The 25,067-nt window shown below is 55.4% G+C and overlaps 1 protein-coding gene across 2 annotated transcripts in view; it reads right to left on the bottom strand.

Moving 5' to 3' along the window:
- Positions 1-1,154: 1,154 nt before the first annotated feature.
- Positions 1,155-25,067, bottom strand: part of CPNE5 (copine 5) — an 89,090-nt gene continuing 65,177 nt past the window's right edge. For both annotated transcript variants that reach the window (XM_037063295.1, XM_037063296.1), the window contains 10 exons: positions 23,506-23,581; positions 18,227-18,280; positions 14,615-14,676; positions 8,521-8,567; positions 6,554-6,735; positions 5,578-5,705; positions 5,223-5,325; positions 4,442-4,499; positions 3,940-4,013; positions 1,155-2,822 (listed from right to left, as the gene is read on the bottom strand). In XM_037063295.1, the coding sequence (XP_036919190.1) occupies positions 2,604-2,822; positions 3,940-4,013; positions 4,442-4,499; positions 5,223-5,325; positions 5,578-5,705; positions 6,554-6,735; positions 8,521-8,567; positions 14,615-14,676; positions 18,227-18,280; positions 23,506-23,581 (1,003 nt within the window). In that variant the 3' untranslated portion in view covers positions 1,155-2,603. The remainder of the gene's footprint in view (positions 2,823-3,939; positions 4,014-4,441; positions 4,500-5,222; positions 5,326-5,577; positions 5,706-6,553; positions 6,736-8,520; positions 8,568-14,614; positions 14,677-18,226; positions 18,281-23,505; positions 23,582-25,067) is intronic.

Below are 25,067 nucleotides of genomic sequence, written 5' to 3'. Positions count from 1 at the left end.
CTTAATCTGAGAGCAGACTGGCCCAGAGGAGCGAGTCCCTGGGGTTGGCGGGCCCCAGGTGGCCACAGGGATTTATGTGGGAAGAGGGCCCAGGTGGACGCAGAATTTGTTGGGTACCCAAGGCGCAGCAGGCCCCGAGCATGACACACACCTCACGTGTGTGCACATATCTTCCCGTCCCTTGTGCGGCCACACGATAGCCCTGTCTGGGAGGAGTGTTGGTGCCATTGCACAGAGGAGCAGTAACTAATCCTGGGCACGTGGCTTGTGAGTCATTCTCTGGTGCCCACAGACCCTGGCCCTCCCCCGGCTAGGCCTCGGGCCCCCAGGGTTGTAGGATTTCCTTGCTCACTGCTCCGGATCCAGGGTAGCAGCCTGGAGATGCAGCTGTGTGAGTCAGCGTCTCCGACCCTGAGTGGGGTTCCGGCACTAATGCTCAGTAAACACTTACTGAAAGGTGAGTGAGTGACCAAGTGTGACAGCGGCCCCCTTGTTTTAGAGAATACTCTGCTCACGTTACCTCTTTCACCTCCTCAAAGGCTGCTCGCTCCACTCCCAGTCATGCCGAAGACCTCACCACAGCCTACAAGGCCCTCTGCATTCCAGAATCTTCAGCTCTCTCACCCGATCTCCACACTGCGCCGTCTAATGCAGCTCCTTAACCACACCAGCCTCCGCGCTGTGTTTCAAACACACTAAGCAGGCTCCCACCTCAGGGAGCCTCTACACTTGCTGTTCCCTCTACTCGGAGCTCTTGCCTCCCTCTCTCATTTCCTTATCTCACTGCCATCTCCTCAGAGGCTCTCCCTGACCACCTCTTCTAGAATGTCACCCTATTACTTCTGTCCTCTTACTACAAGTTTTCTTCGTAACTTACCCCCTGAAATTGTCATTTACCTATTTGTGTAGGCGCTTACTACATCGTCCTGTCTTATCTGTGTTTGTTGTAAGCTCCACGTGGAGATAGGGCCTGTGTCTGGTTCCCCGTGCATCCCAGGGCCTATCGCAGAGCCTGCCCCCATAGTAGTTGCTCAGTTAATCCTTGTCGAACAAGAGAATGGGGGAGAGAGGAGAACCTGGACTCTGTCAAACAGCAACCTCTGTGCTAATTTTCCCATGAGAAAGGAAAACAAGGAACTTTAATAAAAGAATCAGATTTACTTCAATTTAAGGCAGATTCCACACAGAGACCATCTCAGACACAGGCACAAGACCAGACAGCGCAGACACACCACTGTCATGCATGACAGGGAGGGAGAGGTGCCGGGCAGCAGACACGGTGGGCCTGGCCTCTGCCAGGCGGCACAGGACGTTCAGCGGGCTGAGGGGCCCCATGCAGCAGAGGGACTGGCATGCATGGCCTGCTCCCATGTGGGCAAAGGCTGGGCAGCTGGGCTGGCCCAGGGGTGAGATAGCCTCTCTTGCCTTTCCCACGGCAGGGGCAGGGGCTGGGCCTCAGACGCCTGAGCCCAAGGCTGAAGGACTGGGGTAGTGACAAGATGGAACGAGTGACCCTAGAGCCAAGACGGCCCGGGGTGAGAGGTTGCACCGGCGAGGAGGAGATGGGGGTGCTGGGGATGGGGTGGATGGACTCTCAGGGCATCAGAGCAGAAGGTAACCCCGGCACCATCCGGTCAACCCTCTTGCCACACGGATGTGGAAACCAAGACCCAGGAGGTCCTTGCCTGGGTTCCCACAGCAGGCTGCAGGCAGGGCTTGAACCCAGGCAGGGCTTGAACCCAGGCAGGGCTTAAACCCAGCTCCTACCCCTGCGGGACAAAGGGGCAATGTGGGAGTGCTGGGGCTGGGCTGTCCGTGCCCAGGCCCCTAGGTGGGCAGAGAGGAGTGGACACCAAGGATCCAGGGCAGCGTCTGGGGGAGGTGGGGTGCCTGGAACCAGGAGCTAGCTGCGGTGCTTCTGGGCCCATATGCCAGGGAGAGGCTTGTGGATCTGTGTGTCTAGAACCCATGTCATACTGGGCCGCAGAGGCACCAGAGAAGACTGCGCCTGAGAAGCCTCTACTCCTGGCCCATCACGTGGCCTATGATCCACCGTCACAGCCTTCCCCTCAGGAGGCTGCGGGTTCCCACTGCAAGCATGCGTCCCTCGGAGGGGTCACAGGTTCAGGCTCTCCTGCCAACCCATCAGTTTCACGGGGTTCACGGGAACCAGGGACAGGATAGATACTGGGGTGTGGGTCAGGGGCCAGGCAGAGGAGCAGACAGCACAGGAGCAGGGGAAGGAGGCCCAGCCCAGGCTGCAGGGCCATATAGAGCAGACGGGATTGTCCAGATGGGCTGAGGGCGGCCCAGTCACCCTGATTGTTAACACCGCCCCAGCTGGGCTAGAACCAAGTGTCAGGGGAAGAAGAGAAGAACAGGGCTCAGGACCCTACCTCTACCACCTGTACCCCACAACTCCCTGGGTTTGGGCCACAAGTGAGGCCAGGGAATTGGGAAGGAGTCTCCAGAGGCCGCACCCTCTGTCAGCCTCCCAGGCACGCCGGGTTCCAAAGGCTGGGCTGGGTGGACTGTAGCGGGGTCTAGGGACCCTGCACACCCCCTGGCCTCCCCCAGCCTCAGCCGCTTGCCATGGGCCAGGCTCAGATGTGGGTATGCAAGGGGGAGGCAGGGGGCGTGTGGGCTGGGGACTGAGAAGGCGAGCTCTCCGGGGCCTCTGGTGGGGGGCGTGGGCGGATGCCTTTCGCCTTCATGTAGGACACCAGCTGGTCGGGGATCTCAGCCAGCACGTCACGGGCTAGGCGTGCCATGCTCAGCACATGGTTGCCCGTGCGGTCCACGTAGTCTCTGAAGGGCACAAACTGGCCGGCAGGAAAGGCGGGATAAGGCAAGGTTCCCTGTTGGACGCCAGCCCCCATATCCCCAGGCCCGGGGTCCTGTCGCATTCCTCCCCAGCCCCTGCCCACTCCACACACCCCCCCCCCCCGCCCCCGAGCTGCCCCGTGAACTCTCGGAGGCACTGTCATCATGCCGCTATTCTTCCATTCACTCAAATACTTATTAAGTGCCTACTGCATGCCAGATACGTCACAGACCAAGATGCCTCAGTCTCTGAGGTCTTGGCACCAAGCACTTAGCAGGCACTTGGGAAATGCTGAACGAATTCCCTGGCTCCTGGAGACCAGGCCCTCTGGAAGCCTTTCGCCCCTCGGGCAGAGCCTCATCTCTCTCTTTGGCCCTGCTTCTCCTCTTCACTCAAGTCAGTCCCCACAGGCTTCCTTCCAGGGGTGTCCCCCCAAACCAGGCCTAAAACTCACTCCTACTTCCAGGCCTTTGCATCTGGGGTCCTACCTCCCAGACTGCCCTTGCTCTGGTTTCTAGCCCCCTGGCTGGTCTCCACACCTGGAATGACCCCTTCTCTATTCCCATTGTTTTAAAACCCAGGGGGCATGGAGAGTGAGTTTTTAATTCCATAACTCCTAAACAGCAAGACTCTGTCTGCAGCAGATGCCGGGAGGGGTTGCTTGCTGACACGCCTCTGAGGCTTGACTGCACAGCAACGCTCCGAGGGCCAGGACCTGTCTGCATTCTACCCGGAAGTGTTAAGACATTGATTCAATTAACCAAGCAGCGCCATTTTTGGAGAGGGACGACAGTGACACTGAAGACCTCCACCATCTAGAGGCTGGCCATCTCACTGGGAAGGTGTCTGTGCTCTGCAGGAGGCCACAGAGGCCTGGGGGCTCAGGGAGGCCTGGGCGGGGCAACAGTGCCGTTGGGGTGAGGCTCAGACCTGGCTGAGAGTGAGTGGTCCAGCCCAGAGAGAGCTGTGACCAGGGGACAGACTCTTGTTCCCTTCTGTGGTGGCCAGGCCACTCTGGGACTCCCAGTGCCTCTCTCCAGGGCCCTTCCCAGAAAAGCCCCTGCAGGGGTGTGAAGGCAGCTTGGCTGGACAGGCAGGCAGGGGCTGAGCTTCACCTGGACGATATCCCGCTCGGCCAGCTTCCCCCGAGAGGAGATCCGTACGTCGTCGCCGTCCAGCTCCACCATGGCTGTGTGGGGAGGGCAGGTGTGGGAGTGGGGGAGCTGATGGCCCTGGCAGGACAGGGCACTTGTCCCCCAACCCCAGGCAGAGACTGTCAGACCAGACCCCAGTGCTGGAGATGGGGAAACTGAGGCTAGGAGATAGGAGGAGCCCCCCCCCCAGCTGAGTCTCTGACTTCTGGCCCAGCCAAAACCAGCTGTGCCCCCCAAAACTCACAGGGTTGGAGGAGGGAGCAGTGACTCAGGCCTCCTCTCCACTGCTGTGGGCTTGGGTGTGGGGCACACACACACCCCCGTGCAAACAAACACACTGTGACCCCTGCCTGAAGACCCAGACAATCACACACTCCAGGTGCCAGTGCTCACACCGCAGGGCAGGGCCATCCCCAGGATCTGAGCCTCTGGGGGGGGCACCGGGCAAGGGGGGGGGACTCACCATCGAACTCGGCCTGGCCCACGCCGATGATGATGATGGACATGGGCAGTTTGGCGGCCTGTGAGACAGCGGGGGGGGGGGGGGGGGGGGGGGTGGGGGCCAGTTAAGGGGCGGGGAGGGGNCGGGGGGGGCGGAGTTTGGGAGCCAGTTAAGGGGCCAGGTAGAGGAATTTCACGGATGGGGACAGAGGGAAGAACATAGAAGAAAGTCAGGAAGACAGGGAAGCAAGGAAAGGGAGAAGGATGGAAGGAAACACACAGAGAAACACAGAGGAAGCAGGGGAGAGGGAGAGATGGCCACAGATACAGACCCCGGGGCGCAGAGGTCGGGCACCAGAGAGGAAGAGCAGGAAGAAGGAGGGAAGCAGAGGGCAATGGGGCACAGGTCCGATTCTTCCAGACACCCCCGCATCCCTTCCTCCACTCTGGGGCCCCCGTCATGTGGGACACCTTTTGTGTGGGCCTGGAGGGAAGGCCATCTGTAGCTGGGGCTGCCCCACAAGAGGAGTCATGTTCCGGGACCTCCCACCTTCTCTACCTGGCCAGGCCAGCTGCGGTCTGAGCTGGTTAATGGGGGAGCCAGAGGCGGCTGGAGGGAGTGGACCACCCAGTGTGATGAAGAGGTGGGTAGGGAGCTCACTGGTGGGCCCTCCGGATGCTGCAGCAGGAAGCCAGGAGTGGTCTCGCAGAGGGCAGGGAGAGGAGAAGCCAGGCCCAAGGGCTTCCCTAAAGGAGTGGGAGGCACCCCCGCCCGCAAGCTCCAGGTGCCCCACACAGCTCACGTTGACGATAGCCTCCTTGGTCTGCGCCATGTCCGAGATGACCCCGTCGGTGATGATGAGCAGCACCGAGTACTGGGAGCCATCCTGCACCTCGGCTGCACTCCTGGGGTGGGGCCGGGGCAAGGTCTGTCCAGCAGGCTCCCAGCATGTCATTCCCCGCCACCCCACCCACCTCCGCCAAGGTCCCCTAACACTTTGGTGGGGACAGCTCTTTGGTGGGAAGGGGTCTCTTCAGAGTTCACAGAAAGCCAAGTCAACGGGAAGAGACATTCCCACCCGCCTTCCTGAGGGGACAGGTGTGGAGACAAAGGTCTTACGAGATGTTGGGATGGGGTGCTGGTGACCCGGCACTCACCTGGCCACGTGGGTGACCACAGGTGCAAAGTTGGTGGGGCCATAGAGCTGCACCGTGCGCAGGCTCTGGTGGTACGCCTCCAGGATGCCCTCGATGCCGCAGCACGAGGGGTTCTCCTGGTTGCCGTTCTGGGGGCAGAGGACGGGGAGGCTGAGCCCGGGAAGGAAGGAGGGGTAGAAAGGTGGGTGGCTGGCGGGGGGGGGGGGGGGGAGTAGGAGCACGACCAGGTGGCAGAGGCCAGCAGACCAGGGCTCTCCTACACTCTTCTCTGGTGGGGGGCAGGGAGGGGCCCACCCTGAAGGGCAGCGCCTACTCCGGTGAGCAGGGTCCAGACTTGCTCCTCGCCCCACTCCCCACCTGCTCAGATCAGCCCCTCCCCCAACCCAGCCCTGGCGGGAAATGACTGCGGCCTAGCAGCTCGGGAGGGCCAGGGCTGGTCCATGCTGCTGCGCGCTGTACCAGCACAGGGCCTGGCCCTCCCGGGCCTGTAAGGGATGTTTGCTGTGGGTGATCCAGTGACTGAGTCAGTGTCCCCAGCTCACGGCAGGGAGGGAGGGGCGTGGTCTGAGGAGGCATCCCCACAGGGCCCCATCTCAGCATCCACTCAGGAGTCCTGGAGTTACCTGCAGATGCCCAAACCCAACCCACACCCCCATCCTCATTTCTGGAGCTCTGGGGGGCAGTGCAGCCACGTATCCGCTCCTGCTCCTCATGGGTCTGGTCAGGGAGAGGAGGCTAGCGCCCACTGCGGGCGGGCGGCTCCAGGCGCAGATGGGAATCCGTGGTGAGCAAGGTGGGGAGTGGATTTCTGGAGGCCCTGACACAAGACCCCTCACACACAGCAGGCAGCCCCCTTGCCCAGAGGCTACTCTTTAAGTCCCTGGGTGGGAAAGATGGGAAGAGCCCCCCCACCCCAGGCTCATCACCACTCCCCCAGCTTGGCCAGCCCCCAGCTCTTCCTCTGGGGATCTCCTACCAGCGGGAACTCATGGGACACCCTGCCGTCAGGGGGCAGCTTGGCCCCGAAGCCGAGGGCGGGAAACATCTTGTCGCTGTCGTAGTGCTGGATGATCTCGCCCACGGCGGTCAGGGCCAGCGCGTAGGCGTTCAGCTGGTACGGGCTCATGTAGTGCAGCGAGGTGGACTGCGAGGGGTTCCCTGCGACACAGACACAGAGCTTCTGCCGGCCTGCACACGCCCAGCCATCTCAGCCTCCAGTCAGAAGGGGGCGTCCAAAGGCTCCCCTGACTTTTGCTTATTTACCCATGATGCCACCTGTCTGACCACACATCCGATCCCCTAGCAAAACCTGGCTGCTAACCCTTCAACACACACCCAGGGTCCCACCTACCCCGCCTCCTCTGCGATGTCATCTTTATGCCCGCAGGAGAGCAGGAGCCTCCAGCAGACCTCCCTGACTCCGACGCCCACTCTTGAGTCTGCAGTCGGCACTGAGCTGGGCGACACCTCTCTTCTGCTCTAGCGCTCCAAGGCTGTCATCTTCCCAGAACTAACCCAAAGTCCTCACAAGGCCCCACATGATCCAGCCTCCAGTCACCTCTGTCCTCGTGTCCTACCACCCTCCCTGTCCCTCAGTCCCGCGCAGGGCCTTGGCAATGGCTGTTCCTCTGCTCTGGGACACTCTCCCACAGATGTGCACGTGGCTTGCTCCCTCGCCTCCAGGCTTCTACTCTAGTGTCGCCTTCCCAGGGCGGGCTCCCCTGAGCAGCCCACCGAAAGTTACAGCCTCCCCCAGCCCTCCCTACCCCTCTCCTTCGCTTGACTTTTCTCTATAGCCCTTGTCACCACCAATATTGTCCATATTTTACTTATTTATTTAAAAGATTTTTTTAATTTACTTTTAGAGAGGGGGAGTAAGAAGAAAGAGAGGGAGAGAAACATCAGTGTGTGGTTGCCTCTCAAGCACCCCACACTGGGGACCTGGCCCGCAACCCAGGGATGTGCACCCAGGCCGGGAATTGAACCGGTGACCCTTTGATTCATAGGCCAGCACTCAATCCACTGAGCCACCCCAGTCAGGGCTATTTTACCTATTTATTAATGAGAGGAAGTACAGCCTAGGCTGCAAGGTACCAATCCTTCTCTACTTTCTACTAGCTGGGTGATCTTGGGTAAATTTCTTAACCTCTCATCCTCCACCTCCTCATCTGCAGAATGGAGATAATAACAGACCCCACCTCACAGGACTGTTCTGTGCATTAAACAGGTGTGGTTATTGTAACTCTCTTCTTTGTTATTATCACGAAGGCCCTTCCCAACTCTGACGTCCTGCCACGCTATCTGTGATGCTAGGGCTTTCTGACACGCCTGTGGAGTAGGAGACCTGAGTGTCTTCTGACAGGCACAGAAATGAGCCCTGGGCACCGCTAACGGTGGTCCAGACTCCGAAGGAGGTTGCGATATTTCTGACAATGTAAAGTTTGGCACTGATTGCCCCTGGAGGCTTGGTCATAGTCTGATACTGGAGGGGGTCAGAGGAGGATGGAAGCTGGGGCAGCCCCAGGAAGGGAGAGGACTGGGGTTCCTGGGCTATGCGCCCCCTCACCGAAGACCAAGGCGCTCAGTCCTGAGTCCCCTCTCCCGTCCGCCTGTGGGCGGCACCGCAGAGGGTGTGGGACGGGACCAGTGAGGAAGCGCCTCTGCTCCAGGGCTCTCCGCAGCCCCAGTAGCACTGCTGTATCGCCCCACCCCCCACTTGCCCAGGGAGGCTGTGTGTCCTCAGGGTAGGGCTGCAGCTCAAGGCCCCGGTCTGTCAGTGACTATGGTTCTGTCTTTAGTTCTCCAGGCCTAAGCACCTCTTCTTCAGTGAGGATGAGGCCAGAGAGTACAGTAGACCCGGCTGCCAGCCAGGGCCAACTACCTCAGCCCTGGAAAGCCCTCTCCTCCCTCCCCCATCAGCGCCTCTGCCCATCCCCCACTCACCATTGGAGGCTGTGAAATCGATGGCCACAGTGAAGTTGATCTGGGTCCTAGAAGAGGGAGAAGAGCAGGGAAGTTACCTGTACAAGGGCAGAGGAAGGTGAGCAGGGCTGGACAGGGAGTGGGAGGCCTGGCTTGCACCCAACCCCGCTGCTTGCCCGAGTCTGGCCTTTCCATCTGGGATAGTGACGCCGACCACGCCCTCCCCCCAGGGCTGTTGTGAGCATCGCTAGAGTCAGGCAGCATGAAGCTCTTTGAAGATGACGATGTTCTGTGCGGGAAGTGATCATGGTTACTCATTTGCTCCCCAAACCCTGCCCTGGGCCCACCTGAGGCCAGTGAAGCAGACTTTTGCTGTATTTCTGGCTCAAATACAGAGTCAGATTCAGTGTTAAAACTTATTTGACAAAAAAAAGAGAGAGAAATAGGCGTTGTACATCCCCTCAGGGAAGAAGAGAACACCATGCATGAAGCTGTCTTGCCCCAAAATTGAACCTGAATCTGACTGAGCCTACAGAGCTATCTACCAGTTGCCTACAGGAAATACTGCAGACAGAGGAATATGGTAAATCACACCACAGGGAATGCGGCCAGGAAAAGCCAGTCTGTGGGGAGTTCTGAGGCACCACCGGAAGCGACCCATGGACCCACAGTATAGGGATCACCCGGGGACTCAGAGGACCCTAAATCTCCTGCAGACCCACTGCATCAGAAGCCCTCTGAGGGTGCAGGAAGCTGTCTTAGCAAACCTTCCAAGTGTGAACAGGGGACCCAATAGATGAAAAGAGAATTAAGAGACAAATCAACCAACTGCAATACAGGGGTGGGCAAAAATAGGTTTATAGTTGTGAGTATGCAAAACATGGTTTATTGTTATATTATTTTTATTGTATTATTTAATTGCATTACAACCATACACCTACTTTCGCCACCTGTGGACCTTGCCTGATTTCTACTTCAAATATGCTGCTTAAGAAACTGTAAGTCAATTGGGTAAATCTGAACACTGACTAGATTTGTTATTAAGGAACCTTCAGTTTTTAGGTGTGATTATGGTGCTTCATTAAATTTGATAAAGAGAGTCCTTTTATTTTCAAGACACATCCTGAAGTATTTGGGGGATGACATGTCCAGGATTTGCTTCAAAATAATTGCATGGAAGGGAAAGGGCATGGAGAAGATGGGCCATGAGCTGGTAATTGTTGAACCTGGGTGAAGGGTACCTGGGGTTTCACCATATCTTCTCTCCAGTTTTGCATAGGTTTGGGATTTTTCCATAGGAAAAAGTTAGCTTTGAGGCTTCAGATTCAGAGTTGAAATTGCTGAGGGTTTGGCTGTTCCAGGTTCTGTGCTAGGTGCTGACAGGGACAAAGATGGCAAGACATGAGCCCCTGAGAAAGTCCAGTCCGATGGTTTCACACCGAGTGAGCCCAGCCACCAGGGAGCTTGTTTAAAAAGAAGATCCCCTCTTCGGGTCGAGATGGAGGCATAGGTGCACACACTCCATTTCCTCCCACAACCACGAAAAGAATTACAGCTAAATCTCAAAACAAATAACACCCAGAACTGCCAGAAATGAAACTGTAGGGAAGTCTGACAACCAAGAACCAAGGATTTAAAGAAGCCACATTCATCCAGACGGGTAGGAGGGGTGGAGTCACGGAGAGCGGCAGGGAAGGCGAGGAGATGGAGAGGCGGTGGCTGTGGTGGTAGGACAGGCATGGGCGGTGCCACAATCACTTGTGGTGAATAAAAATCAGGAGGGACACCTTGGGAGTGAGCAATCTCAGGTCAGCCCACATGGCCCGGGGTTCCAGCACTGAGAAGATAAATCCCCATAACTTCTGCCGTAAAGACCAGTGGGGTTGTAGGAGTAGAAGAAACTGCCAGATTTTCAGGAAACTCTGCCTGCACAGTCTTAGAACGTACACAAACCCACCCGCTCCGGGAACCAACACCAGGGCAACAGCTGGAAGGGCACCAGTTGCATATGGGGGTGGGGTGAAGTGTCTGGAAACAGGGTGAGTGCCAGGCAAACCTGTAGAAGCCAGGCAGCAGCACAGTCCCCTCTCTGAGCCCTCTCCCCACACAGAGCCACAAAGCAGTGAGGTGGGTTGCCCCACCCTGACAATTACCAGAGGCTCTCCCCTCACAATTTACAGATGCCTTTTCTACATTAGGCCACGCTACCAAGACAGGGAGTCAAAGCAGCTCTACCTAATACACAGAAACAAACACAGGGAGGCTGCCAAAATGAGGAGACAAAGAAATATGACCCAAATGAAGGAACAGAAGAAAACCTCAAAAAAAGAGAACTAAACAAAATGGAGATAAACAATCTATCAGACGCAGAGTTGAAAACACTTGCAATCAAGATGCTCAGAGAACTTACTGAGTAGGGCAACCACACCAAGAAAGAAATTAAGGTTACAACAAGTAAAATAAAGAGAAATCTACACGGAACCAAAAGTGAAGGGAAGGAAACTGGGATTCAAATCAATTACTTGGAACATAAGGAAGAAATAAACATTCAACCAGAACAGAAAGAAGAAACAGGAAATTTTTTAAAAAATGGTAGTATAAAAAGACTCTGGGACATCTCCAAATGGGCCAACATCCAAATCACAGGGGGGCAGAAGGAGAAGAGGAAGAGCAAGAAATTAAAAACTTATTTGAAAAAATAGTGAAGAAAACTTTCCTAATTTGGCAAAGGAAATAGACATTCAAGTCCAGGAAACACAGAGAGTCCCAAATAAGTTGGACCCAAAGAGGAACACACCAAGACTCATCATAATTAAAATATGGCCAAAGGTTAAACATAAAGAGAGAATCTTAAAAGCAGCAAGAGAAAAGGAGACAGTTACCTACAAAGGAGTTCCCCCATAACACTGCCAGCTGATATCTCAAAAGAAACTTTGCAGGCAAGAAGGGACTGGCAAGAAGTATTCAAGTGTTGAAATGCAAGGACCTACGACCTAGATTGCTCTATCCAGCAAAGCTATCATTTAGAATGGAAGGGCAGATAAAGTGCTTCCCAGATAAGGTCAAGTTAAAGGAGTTCATCATCACCAAGCCCTTATTACATAAAATGTTAAAGGGACTTATTTAAGAAAAAGAAGAAGATCAAAACTATAAACAGTAAAAAGGCAACAAATTCACAACTATCAACAACTGAATCTAAAACAAAAAACAAAACAAAAAACCTAAGCAAACAACTAGAACAGGAACAGAATCACAGAAATGCAGATCACATGGAAGGTTACCAGCTGGGAGGGGGAGGGGTGAGCATAGAGGAAAGGTACAGGGAATAAGAAGCATAAACAGTAGGAAGAAAATAGACAGGGGGAGGTTAAGAACAGTATAGGAAATGGAGAAGCCAAAGAACTTATATGTATGACCCATGGACATGAACTAAGGGAGGAAATGATGGAGGGAAGGAAGGTACCAGGTAGAGGGGGACAAAGGGTGAAAAATTGGGACAACTGTAATAGCATAATCAATAAAATATATGTAAAAAAATAGAAAGAATAAAAGCTCCCAGGGCACCACTCCCAAGAATGCTGGTTCCGTTGGTCTGAGATGGGTCCAGAATCTGCTTCTCTAAGCACATGCTCTGCCCTCACGTGGGATTCTGAGGAGGGGGTTCTGGGATCACACGTGGGCAGTGCTACTCTGGGGGTTCTGAGTTGGGGCCAGGGATGACATAAACTGCGGCAGGGCTCACCTCACCTGCATTTAGCAGATGGTCCCTATCAGAAACCACAGCCCTCTCTCCACCTGGTCACAGCTGAACTGTGGTTCATGGACCGTTCACCCCCAGGAGGGGTGAAGGACATGGGTAGCAGGAAACCCAAGCCACGATCTGCTCTCCCCACAACCCCGACCCTCATCTGCCGCCCGAGGGCAGAGGGTCCAGTGGACCCCAAGCTCTGAAGGAGGAGACACAGATGGCGAGAGCCTGGGTTCCTGAGTGACTGTGTGAAGCATCTTCCCACCCTTCCCTGCCTCCCCAAGAATGAAAAATAAGCCTTTATTTGTACTACGCCTTGAGGTTGGGGGGTTGTTACAGCAGTTGACCCACTCTATTCAGGGGCTTTTCCTTGTCACCTTCCAGGGTGGAATATAGACACTGAGACTTCATTAGAGGAAGGGAGACATTTGGAGGGTGAGAGCCTGGCTCCCTGGGCCATCCTGAGAGGGTGGTTTTGATCTTGAGGACTACAGCTTAGGGGACAGAAAGGCTTTATTCCTTAAGCAGTCTTCCCCTGCTCTGGGTTCTGAAGTGACTTAGGGAAGGGACTGGAAAGTAGGTGCTTTTGTGGGGAAGTTCCTCCCTGCAGGCTCACCTCTCTTAAGGGCACGGCAGGGCAGAACGCAGACTGCTGAGAAACTAGCTCCATCTCTGACAGGGTGTGGAGGTGCCCATAGCCTCCCCACCCCGCCCCACCCCTCCAGGTGGGCCGGGGAGTGAGGCCAGGGAGGAGAGGATCCCTAGACTGATGTCTCTGTCAGCTGCCTGCCCAGACATGCACACCGGCTCTCCGGCCTGGAGTCAGCCTCTCCCTCAGGCTCCCCAGTGAGTGTAGAGAGGCGTGGGGCGGGTGGAGGCGGGGAGGGCCAGGGCGGTTCCAGTGTTCTAACTTGCCCAGTACACCAGGCGCCAGCTTTGCACAGCAGCCCACCCGCCTCCGAGGCTCCTTCTCCAGGAGACGCCACAGCCCTTTAACTCAGCAGTCTCCATCCGTATCCCAGCCCGCCGGGTCACTGCCAGGCGGGCAGGGATACTCACTACTGTGGAAGAAATGTGGCCTGTGGTGACAGAAGGCTCTCCGCCACTGGCTAGGCATGTGGCCTCCGGAAAGTTATGTAAAACGAAGATCCTCCTCGCCTTGCCCACTGTGTTCTGTAAACTGGTGGTATTATGAGAATGAGAAGAATGAATAGGATGAGGATTGATTGGAAATTAGCAGCTACTACGGATGTAAGGGGTGGTTTGCTTAATGGATCAAGAACAGAGCAGTATCGATGGGGGAAGGGAGCAAGGGCAGGGTCGAGAGTGGGCTCAGGGTGGGCATGGAATAGAGGCAGGAGGCTTCTGGGTGACCGTAGGGAGGGCGTGTGCCCAGTGGGTGAAGGAGAGCTCCCATCTTGGAGACTGTGGGTTCAAGGCCTCGGGGAGCCGTGTCACGGGTGAGCAAGTGTGGCTTCCCAGGCCCTGACTTTCCTTCTGCCCTGGCGGTCAGGCAGCCGAGTGCCCACGCGGCTGGGATGAGCCTCTGGCAGCTGCTCTGCCTGTCTCCTTTCCAGACAGGTGTATCATTCACCTGCCTGCACCTGTGGGCACTTGGCTACCCACACCCTGACCTGGCACCTGTCCTTGGCAGAGTTAGGCTGTTTTTCCATGAGCTCTTGGCTGGAGCCTCCAAGGCTTCCCCAGCTGCCTTGGCCTGGATGCCAGAACCTCGGGTCTTTTCTGCTCCTTAAACTTGTGTTTGACCAACTGCTGGTCCCGGGACCGCCCTCGGCTCATCCCCCATTCCCTCCTGTCCCTTGTATGTCCCTGATGATGGCAAGCAGTTAATTGCTGCTCCCCAGACAGACCAGAGGTATCAGCTCAGAGCAGAAAGGAATCTTAGAATTCACCAGACTTCAACCTCTGGAGTTCAGAGGAAACGGACTCCCGGGGAGGGAGAGGGACCCACCCCGAGCAATCCAGCAAATTCAGGGTAAAGAAGGGTCTAGAGCCTGTACCTCGTGCCTTCTAGTTCTGGGGCTCACTCTGCCTCCCTAAGCCCTTGGTTCTCTTTGTCATGGAGGCCCTACCACATCCAGGTGTCATCTCTGCCTGGGGACCTGATGTAACCCACTGGCCTATGTGGCTGAGGAATGCCCTCTACAGCCGCTTAGGATCCAGGGGCAGGTAGGGCTCTGGAGAGTGGTCTGGACCCAGACAAGGGAGTTGCTGCTCAGAGCCCAGAGTTCCAGGCTTCGCTCAGGGCCTCCCGCAGGCCAGGGTGGGGCCAGAGCTGCCCAAGCCCACCTGTGAGGCCCCTCCCCTCTCCCCGAGGCCACGGAAACCGGCAGCATCTCTTCTCACCCTCCTTTGATGTAGTCGAGAAATGTGCACTCTGACTCCACAGCAAAGGAAAGCAGCGTGACCTTGAAAACAAAAGGAGCTTGGTCAGTGGGGAGCACAGGTGGAGGGCGGGGGGCGGGACGGCTTGCTGACCCTGTTGGAACACTCCACATGCGCCGGTTTGCACACAACATTGTATGCAGGGGTCATGGCGACTCTACGACAGACTGGTATCATCCCCATTTTATCACCAAGGAAACTGAGACTCAAAAAGGCCATGCAACGCACCCATGGACACTGTCAGCACATGGCCACGTGAGACGGGAGCCAGGCCCTCCTGAGTCCAGAGCTGGCACATTGCACTCAGTGCCAAACTGTCCCCAGAAGGACCCTGTCTCTCTCACGGGAGCAGGGAGGCTCCAGCCAAGGGCATGGTTTCCCGTGAGTGTGGAGCGTGGAGGGCAAGGGAGTCTTCCAGACACAGCCCTACAGCTGGTCGTGCTGACAGCGCCACACTTCCACATCCCGTCACCGTCAGTCCTGCGGTGTGCCGCTCTGCTCTGCACTTACCTCAAACCCTACTTGTCCCCCTCACCCTTCTGGTGTCTCTCAGTCTCTACCCCCAGACCCAAGAGCCTCTTAAGCAGCCTGTTCTTTTCCCAGAGGTGATGCCACCCAGGACCCCCTCCCCCAAGCAGAGGCCTCTCGACATATGCCTGCTGGCAGCTTTGGCACCAGCTTCACCAAGACTGGCAGCTTCCTGGCAGCTAATTGCAATGGTGATTTAGAATTGCAGAGACAAGTGAAAGCCTGGCAGCCGAAACCAATTAAATGAGGCAAAGCTGGGGCAGGGGACCTTATACCTGCATCACAGAGCTCCACTGGAGGATTTGGCTGCTCCCTGCTGCTGCAGCCTCAGCCATCGGCACCAGCTCGCTAGGTGGGCTGCGTGGGCCCCTGCTTGACCAAGCCGATGAGCCGTTAGCCCCCAAATGGGAGAGTCTGTGAGAGCTGAGGGGGCCTCAGAGACCCCACCCATTACGGTTCCAGTGTTAGGCACTGGACAAGGCCTGCTTTCACTAGCAAGGGACTATGGCAGTGGCCCTTCCTGTGACAGTCACCAGGCTCCTTGAGGAGGTTTTAGATCAGCTAGCAGCCCCAGTGAGGCCCTCAAACCAGTTACAACAGAGCTTCTGGGGCAGGGCTGTGGCCCTGGATCTTTTTGCAGCTCCTCCCCTGAATCTAACCTGCAGCCAGAGTTGAACCCCCCTCAGGCCCTGGGATGGTCTGAGACCCTAAGTCACCTGACCACACGGATTCCCCCACGGACTTGCTGCTCAAAGTGTGGTCCCCGAACCAGCATGATCAGAATCAGCACGATGCTGGTAAAAAATGCAGAAATGCAGATTCTTGGCATTTAAACAAGATCCCCAGGAGATTCTGCACACAGTAAATAAGATGCGAGAAGCACTATGCACAGATGGCTGAATCCCAGTCTAGAATCCTAGGGAACTGGCTTGGGCATCTGTATTTTAATAAACATACTGGACCTTGAGTGATCTTAAGATTTTTTTATCAATTTCAGAGAGAATGGAAGGGAGGAGAAGAGAGGGAGAGAAACATCAACATGTTGATGTGAAAGAGAAACATGGATCGGTTGCCTTCCACACACGCCCTGACTGGGGCCACACCCAAGATCCGGTCACATGCCCCGACTGGGAATCAAACCTGTGACCTTTCAGTCTGCAGGATGATGCCCAACCAGCTGTGCCACACCGGCCAGGGCCCTGAGTGGTTCTTTTAAAGTGAAGTTTGGGAAATGCTGCAGCAAAGGAAAGTCAAGAAGAGACCAGGGCCTGGGCCTGCTCTGTCCCTACCTCACCGTGAGACCCAAAACAAATCACTTCCCTTTTCTGGGCCTCAGGCCCTTTATTATTAAAGTAAGAAAGCTGGACAAGATCTGTAGTTTTCAAACCTTTTTTCGAAAAACTGTGCATCCAGTATTTCTCAGCTAGGGGAGTTGCTGCCTCCCCTAGGGGCATTTGGGAAAGTGTAGGAGAATTCTGGGGTCTCACAATAACTGGGGATCTACTGGTAGCCGAGGCCAGGGGTGCTAAGCACCCTGCAATGTAGAGGGGAGGCCTGCGAGGTGCAGAATGACCCTGCCTAAGTCTCCAACTGCATCCCCACTGAGAGACATGCAGCTTTGGACAAAAGAAATACAGGGTGGGGTGAAAGGAGGTTTGCAGTTGTGAGTAGGTGACACAGAGTTTACAGTATCCTTGTATCATTACTTATTGATTATTGTAGTATCTTCTGGATGGACAACTGTAAACCTGCTTTCCCCACCCCGTACCGCTCTGAGCCTGTCTGTGAGACAGCTCCAACTCTAGCGGCTGGGGCTGGCCCTCAGATTACTTTGCAGCTTACAGGCCTGTGTCTCCGCATCTCCCAAATGTCTGTCATAGCCATCCTGTGCAATAAGGAGGGTGGGGATGCCTCATGAGCCCCCGTGTTACAGAGGGAGAAAATTAACTTCCTCAGAGGAACCTCAGAGCCCCTTGATGACGGCCTCTTCTGGGTCTGGAGTTGCAGTCTCCTGACTCACGTGACTAAGCTTGGCTGCATTGGCTGATGGTCATATGGACCTCTGGGGTGGTGAGGGACACAAAGAGTACAAGAGTGGACACGTTTGCCCTGCAAAGACATTGGCTTAGTCTATGAATGCACTGTGGGCGTATCTACCTCAGGACCTTTGCACATGCTGGTCCATATTAGAATTCTCTTTCCCAAGTATCTTAAATTCCTGCTCCCTCATCTTCTTTGAATCTCTGCTCAAATGTCCCCTTCTCAGAGAAGGTTTCCTTGACTCCTTTATATAAAATAGTTGTTTCATCCCTGGCATTCCCTGTCCCTTTATCTTATTTTACTTTTTCCCCACAGCACTCATAACCACCTGACACACCTGCATGTATATGTACGTATTTATATTCGTTTCCTGCTTCCTCCCACTAGAATAGAAAGGCCAGTAAGACAAAGATTTCCATTTGTTGAATAAATGCATGAAGATGAGCCCCCAAGAGCTGCTGGGCCAGTGTGGTCCCCGGAGGGTCGCAGTGAAGCAGGGGCAGTGCCCACGGCCGCTGCCAGCTCCGAATTAACTACAGCGCTGGCTGCCGTTTCTACCACTCTCCAGCCTTGGGACTTTCATTGAGTCACTTTCCTGCCTGCAGCCTTGGCTTCCTCTTTCATGACAAGGGGATGATAACAGCTGCCTCTCAAGGAAACAACCTGTGAAAAGCACCTAAACTGGGAATTTCCCAGAGTAAAGGCCCCATAAACGCTACTCCTTTTCCGCTTTCTTCCTGCAGGAAGTCTCATGGGAGTTTCTCTCTGGGATTTCTCATTCTGTATCACAGAGCCTGATACAAAGCTGAAACCCTGCCTACCCCTGGGGGCCGCTGCTCCCAGGGCCCCACCCCTCCCCACCCCTCCGCACCCCAACTCTCAGGTCTGGTTCCCCAAACTGCACCAGCACACAGACATCCAGGCCTCCTGACACCAGACCCACTTCGGGGCTCAGAGTGTCTACACTGGGCTGCAAATGTGGGGGGTGGGGGAGTGGCTACTCACTGTGCCAGAATTCACATATTTCTTTTTCTTCATTTTCTTTTTTGGATTTATCACCTGCAGGAAAAACCAGTTACCAAATAAGAAGGCGGTTCCCAAACAGGCACAACTGGCCCCTCGGGCTTCCATTGGCCCTCAGGTGTGGCCCAGACCCCAGTAAGCAGAGTGGGCTGAAAAATTGGGGGTCCCAGGGAGGATTCAGGGAGGTGTTGTGAGAGACTAACATTTAGATTTAAGCAACTGGGCTCTCTAATTGGACCCATACGCAAACACACCAAGAATAACATTTATTTAATCTCTCCCACTACTCCTAAGTAGTTCCAAACACATCCTCCACCCTACACAGCCAGAGAGTCTCGGTGTCGCAAAGGGACCTGTCCATGCCTGCCCCGCTTTCTGGCTCAGGCTGCTCCCTCACCTGGAACACGCCCCCTCCGCCCCGACCAATCCTCCCTGCTCCTGGCTGCACCACCTCTGCCCTCACACTGCAGTCAGAAGCCCCGTCACCGCTCTTCACGTGCAAGCTCTCCAGACCACACCTGTCATCAGAGAATGTATCAGGGCACTAGCTAGGCATGTAGTAGGTGCTGAAAAAAACAAAACCCACTTCTTGGTGGGTTAACTCAGTGGGTCACCTGGGGACATCCCCACTGAGACATTTGGCAATATCCGGAAATCTTTTTGGTTGTCACAGTGGGGGAGTGGGTAGGGACAAGGGACACTGCTAACCGTCCTAAGAACCCACAGGACAGCTCCCTGCAACAGAGACATGGAGTCAGAAATGCCGGCAGAGCTGAGGCTGAGATCTCCGGATGGCGAGGGGGACACCCTGCCCTGGGAGCCTCCACGGGTCTATCGAATGCACTGCATTTGTACTCTAGTCTGAGCCTCCCCAGCGCCTTCGACTTTTACACGGGAAATCTAGGCCCAGCGCTCCCTAACCTCTGATCTCCACGGCGAAGCTGCCCTCTTCAGGTTTCCAGTGATCTCACCCCCTCTCCCGAATGGCCTGTTCTTCCTGCAGGGGCAGCCAGCAGGTCTCTAGCCGAGGTCCCTTCTGTCTGAGTAACTACTGATACCCACTTCGGCAGATATGGAAACTAAGGCACAGAGTCACCAAGTGCTTTGCTTAAGGACACACAGCTTGTCTAGGTAGTGAGAGAATTAGAAACCAGGACACCTGGATAACAAATACACTCACACTCCTTCACAAACACTTAAAGGGTGGGGGTACCAGTTCCTCTCCTCTAGAACCTTTATTCCCGTTGGGGAAAAGAAGACATGTCCTCGGAACAGGTAACAAGAGCCACCAAGAAAGGGGAGGCAGAAATGCAAAGGGAGCTGTCCGAAGAAGAACCACTCTGGGTGGGAGCATTAGTGGAAGCTCCCAGAGCAGGTGGTGCTGAAGGCAGGTGCGGAGGGACAGGAAGGATTTGGACACAAAGACGCGGAAGGAGGCATCCCGGTCAGAGGAGATGTTGGAGGGGAGGGAACACAGAACAGGGGTCCAGTTACACTGCAGGAGCACGGGGCAGGGGGCGAGTAAACTGGGCTGGCAGGCAGAGAACCTCAAATGCCAGTTGAAATGTCAGGGCATCGCCCAGTGGGTAGCAGGGAACCCGGTGGGATGAGCTCTAAGCTGACAGGGCAGGTCCCAGCAGGCTCTGGGATGCTGGGACCTCGCGGAGGTGAGTACGGGAGAGAAGGGGGGACATCCAGAGGAATGCGTGCCTGGATCTGCCACCTCATGGTTTTGACCTTAGGCAAGTTACTTAACCTCCCTGGGCCTCAGTTTCCTCATCTGTAAAATGTGAATAAAAAGTACCTACCTCACAGAAAGATACGGGGATTAAACGGGTCAATACAAGTCACGTGCTTTGGGACAGGGTCTGGGATGTAGTAAGCACCACGTACCTGTCGGCTGTTATTATTTTTTATTACTATGACTTACTACGACCACCACCAGTCCAGGTGACAGGCCATGAGGGCTTCTGGGTGTCGGAATGGGTACTGAGCTATGGCAAAACGGCATTGTCAAGACCTGACCACAAGGGTCAAGATCCTGGGCCCCAGGCATGGCTGTGAGGGTGGGAGAGAGGACGGGGCTGGGGCAACCAGGTAGACACGGAAGGAAGGAAGAGCTGGACTGGGGCGCAGGTGGGGAGCTCAGGTGAGAGGGCTGGCAAGCTGTGCAGATGGCAAGTGAGAGTCCTCGGAGAGAAGCCCAAGACAACCTCGAATCCTCCACGGGCAGGAAAGCCGCCCAGGTGACGCAGTTCACAGATGCATTCGTGGGAACACAGCCTACTAGGCAAGGTGTTGAGATGAGGGCTCAGTTGCACACTCCAGGGCTGCACCGTGCCCCAGCTTCCCAGTCTGTCCCAGGAGGGCTCAGAAATTTTAGAACTGAGTGCATCTTAAGCTTTACTCCAAACTAGTCCTCCCAGCTGAGGAGAATAAACACGGACTCCTGGGGATCTGGGCGTCGCCCAAAGACCTGGCCACAAGCACATTTCTTTGAAGTCTACTGTGTTGTCTTTAAATTAGCCAGTATTCCACATTTCCACTCTCTAATTATAACTTTTAATATTAAAGCAATGTTTTGTTCTCAGATCTTCATGTGAAGTGGCACTGAAGAGACGCCCTGTTTATCCTGAGGTTTCAGGCACTCCCCAGCGCACACCCCACCCCCACCCCCGCCCCATGCACCCACCTCTGCCACCCTAAGCAGACGCACCACAAGGTTCCACGCTCGGGACCAGCACCCCCTAGGGGTCAGGTCGGGAACCTCCCATACCCCTGGGCTGGTGTTCTAAGCCTATTCCTCTCCCTCTCTTCACAACTCAAACCTTCCCAGGGTGGGTTTGGGATCTACTCTCCTGTGCAAGAGGGGCACAGAGTGGCTCCCAGGGACCAGGAGCTGCTCTGGCTCTGGGGATACGAGAGCAAGTGAGACGCCACCCAGACCCAGGGGCAGCGCCTGTGAGAATGAGGCTACAGAAGGGGAAGCAGCATGCAGGTTCAGAGAGCCTCAGATGGCGGGACTGGCCTGGGAGGGGAGTGGGCCGAGGGAGGGGCTGGGGTCAGACCCTAGGGGCTAGTAGGGGTGTGACACATGCACCTGCTGACACAGGCCCTCCTCTGCCCACAGACTGCGGGTCACTGAGGCACGGCACCCACGTGAAGGAGCTGGGACTTCACCCCATGGGTAAAAGGCCCTGTAGCTCTCAGCTTGGGTGAGGCATCTTTCCAAATCTCCTTCACCCTCCCCTGCGTGAACCAGGCCAAGGTGGGGTGGAATGTGCTGCCGGGTTTGAAGTTGGGCGGGGACGTGGTCAAGTGACCATTTTGGAGGAGCACTCAGGTTACTGAGCGGAGGACAACGGGCAGTGGGAAGGCTGTCAGGGGCTGTTGCAGAGCCCCCACTCAGGGGAGATGATGGTGGGGGCAGACGGAATGAAGGGAACAGATGTCAGAATATTTCCTTGGTAGTAGAAGTAGGGTGCAGACACGAATGGTAAGGGGTCACTGCTGCCAAGATGGCTCCCCAGGTGCCGTGGCCCCCATGAGGGCGGCACGGGGTGGCCAGGGGGCGGGGAGGGCTGCGGGGAGACTTTAGCCAGTGCATTCAGTTTGGGAAGGCCAAGTGTAAGGAGTGGTCAGCAGACAGCCGAACACACAAGTCAGACAGCGCCAGGGCCTGCCCGAGGTGAGGGTCTCTCGGGGCGGAGGCCGGTTCCGCCTTCAGGAGGTCTGTTAGACAGCCCCACAGGGACACCCCACAGTGTGAGGCCTGCCAGGGGCTGTCAGAGTTCAACCCGTTTTCTGCCCGTGGCATTTCTACGAGAAGATAATGCTTCTGCTTCCCACGGCTGCAGTTTCTCTTGTCCAGTCTGACAAGGGGGCAGGGGTCCATGACCAAGGCAACAAGTTAACCCAACCTTTCTGCTTTTAGCCTGAGAGGCCACGGCCTCTTCTGGTCTGTCAAGCACCCTTAGAAGCCAAACTCCAAGAGAGCTAACCCCTTCCTCTCACCTCACTAAAAGTCTCCTTGATGGAGGCCAGAGAAAGACGGAGGCTACTTCTGTCTGCCTGGGTGGGGTGGGCGCAGGCAAAGACAGCCCTTCCTTTGTCCGTGCAGAAACCAAAGCAATTAACTGTGAGGAATTCAAAGACATTCACCCATGCTCTACCTTCACAATGGCCTCGTTCAGCTGAATTCAGTCCGTGGATGTCTAATGAGCACGTCCGTGTGCCCAGCAGGGCCCAGGCCAACGTGAGGAGAGGCAGCCGAGAGGGCTGCCGCCTGCCCTGGGGGAGCTTCAGCCTAGCTGGAACACAAGACCCGAGCACTCAGAACTGAGACACAGGGTGAGGGAGAGGAAGGACGGAGGGGTTCAGATTCAGCAACTCAAGTCAAAGCCAGCTCCTCAGTGTCACCGGCTGAGTGGCTGCTAATGGGAGGCCAGAGACATTTGTAGGATGGTTGTGAAAGGTAAATCTCCTGGCACACGTGACGGAGCCCAACACAGGGCCCTAGAAGACGGCACTGACATCATGCCCACGTGGGGCCAGATGTTGTTCTAGTAACTCATTCCGTTCGCTGTGACACGGCAGAGTGGTTCAAGGTAGAGTCAGGCTATGAACCCAAGTGGCAACTGGGGTGGGAAGCCAGCGCTGGAGCAGGAGCTGAGCTAGACGCGGGAGGCGCGAGGGCACTCCCGAGGGAGAGCACAGGCCAGCCAGGTTCAGCCGCAGGGACCGTCCTTTGGGGCCAAACGCTGTTCTGTCCAGAGAGAGAGTGGGGGCCCTGTTTTAGGTTCTCCAGGTCTAGACAGAGGTATCCTGACGCCTCACCTCTGAGCCTCTCCTTCCAGAAAAGGCCCCGACACTGTTCTCATGGAAGACAGAGGGCCATCTTGAGCTCAGGACCTCGGGTCTCAGGTCTGGAACCTTCTGATACTGTCTCCCACCTCCTGCCCCACCCCTACTTCTATCCTCACACCTCGTTGGAAGTATTCTTTTGGGGGGCACTGTACCTCTGTTATTTGGAGTCAGATCATTCTAGGTTGCTTGCCTCTTGGTTCTGCCACTTGCTGAAACGTGTCTTCGAACAACTCCCCTAACTTCTCTGAGACTCAGTCTCCTTCACGATAGAATGGGACAATGACACCCACCTCAAAGGAGACCCTGCGGAAACCTGAGCCCTGCACGTGGCTCCCTCGGGGGCCAGGAGCCGTGTGCCATCAGAGCAAACCCCAGACTCGGAGCGTCCGCCTCACCTCGTAGATGTTGAACTGGCTCTGCCCGCGGGCCAGCTCCCGGTAGCTGGTGGTGAACTCCCCAATGAAGTCGTGGCTGCAAAGGAAGGCAGCCGCTGAGACCGCGGGGTCCCTGCTACATTTTGCCTCCGCCCCCCACCCCCACCTCTCACACCCCTTCCCCTGGCTCCCAGTTCTTCCCAGGCCTCTTCTCCAGGGGCCCACGCCAGCAGAGAGTCTGGGTCCCTGGGAGGAGTCCAGTGTCATCTGGGGAGCAAGAAACCCAATGGTCAAGTAACAAAAATCAGGGCTCTGGAGAAGGGGATCCATTTCTGCTTGGATTCTTGTTTGAACAAACTAGCAACAAAAGGTATTTTGGAGACAACTAGAAATTTTTGAATATTAAATGAATATTAGTGGGCATTCAAGAATTACTGTTCAAAGTATCAGGTGTGATAATGGCATTTGTAATTATGTTGGAAATACCTTAATTTTTTTAGACATTCCCAATGAGATATTTAGAGATAAAAACCATGATGCCTAAAATTTAAACTACATAACAAAAACAGATAAAGCAAATGTGGCAACATGTAACCCTTGTTAAATTCAGGTGAAAGGCTTAAAAGTGTTTATTAAGCACTTCTCTTTATGTTTCTTTATAGTTGACGTTTTTCCTATAGCATTTTAAAAAAGACAATTAGCGCTGTGTGCATCCAGGCCACTGGAGGTGTTTTCTGCACCTTCTGGGGCCCTGCACAAGCTTACAGTAAGTGCAGCAAAACCTCATACAAAGCGGAGCACCCCTCCGTCGCGGTCGGCTGCCTCTGCCCTGCCTGTGCGGGCAAGGGGTGCCTATTGGAGATGAGGGGGTTGTCCCCGGGGCCTTCCCGCCTTGAGTGCACACCATATTTTTTCTACAGCTTACAGCTCTCTGCATGCAGACTGTGAACTCCTTGACGGGGGAGCCAATTGCATCTGGTGGCTATCCCCAGCTTTCTCCAGTGAAGAAATATGGAGGACTCCAGGGTAAGATGAAGCAAATCATGGGTGGACACAGGAAGCTGACTTGCCTGTGACGCAGTTAAAGAGGAGAGGAGTGGGGGACGAGGCGGGGGGCACGGTACTAGAGGCAGTGCAGGTGCCGGCCAGTCTCCACGGGAAGCTCTAAGGGGCAGGTAAGCTCCTTGGAAGGGGCTTGGCCTCCCCATCCACATCTCAGACTTGAGAGGCACCAATGGAGACTGTGGGGTGTAAGGCCCTCTACGACCCCCCTTCTAGTGCCAGAGAACAGAGAGGTCACAAATGCCAGGACAGTACATTTGGATTTGGTTCAACAGACAAGTAGGAGCCTCTGAGGCTTCTGGACTAAAGCCGTGAGGCCTTCTTGTCCTCGTCTGTGAACTCCCAGAGACACTGGCTCCTTGGGGACACTAAGGAAAGCACTGGCTTCTCAAAGATCCTGAGTGGGCACTGCCCTCCCACTGGCCAGCTCGGCCCTAATCAGGCTCTGCTTTAGGGCTCCTGAGTCCACTCGTTTGTGGCAAAGCTTCCCCTTCCCACTGCCTGAGCCCACCTTCTGCACC

This window comes from Sturnira hondurensis, unplaced genomic scaffold (genome assembly GCF_014824575.4).
Source record: "Sturnira hondurensis isolate 20B ecotype Veracruz unplaced genomic scaffold, ASM1482457v3 Scaffold0014430, whole genome shotgun sequence".
Taxonomy (NCBI): domain Eukaryota; kingdom Metazoa; phylum Chordata; class Mammalia; order Chiroptera; family Phyllostomidae; genus Sturnira; species Sturnira hondurensis.
This window is presented reverse-complemented; position numbering and strand designations above follow the sequence as displayed.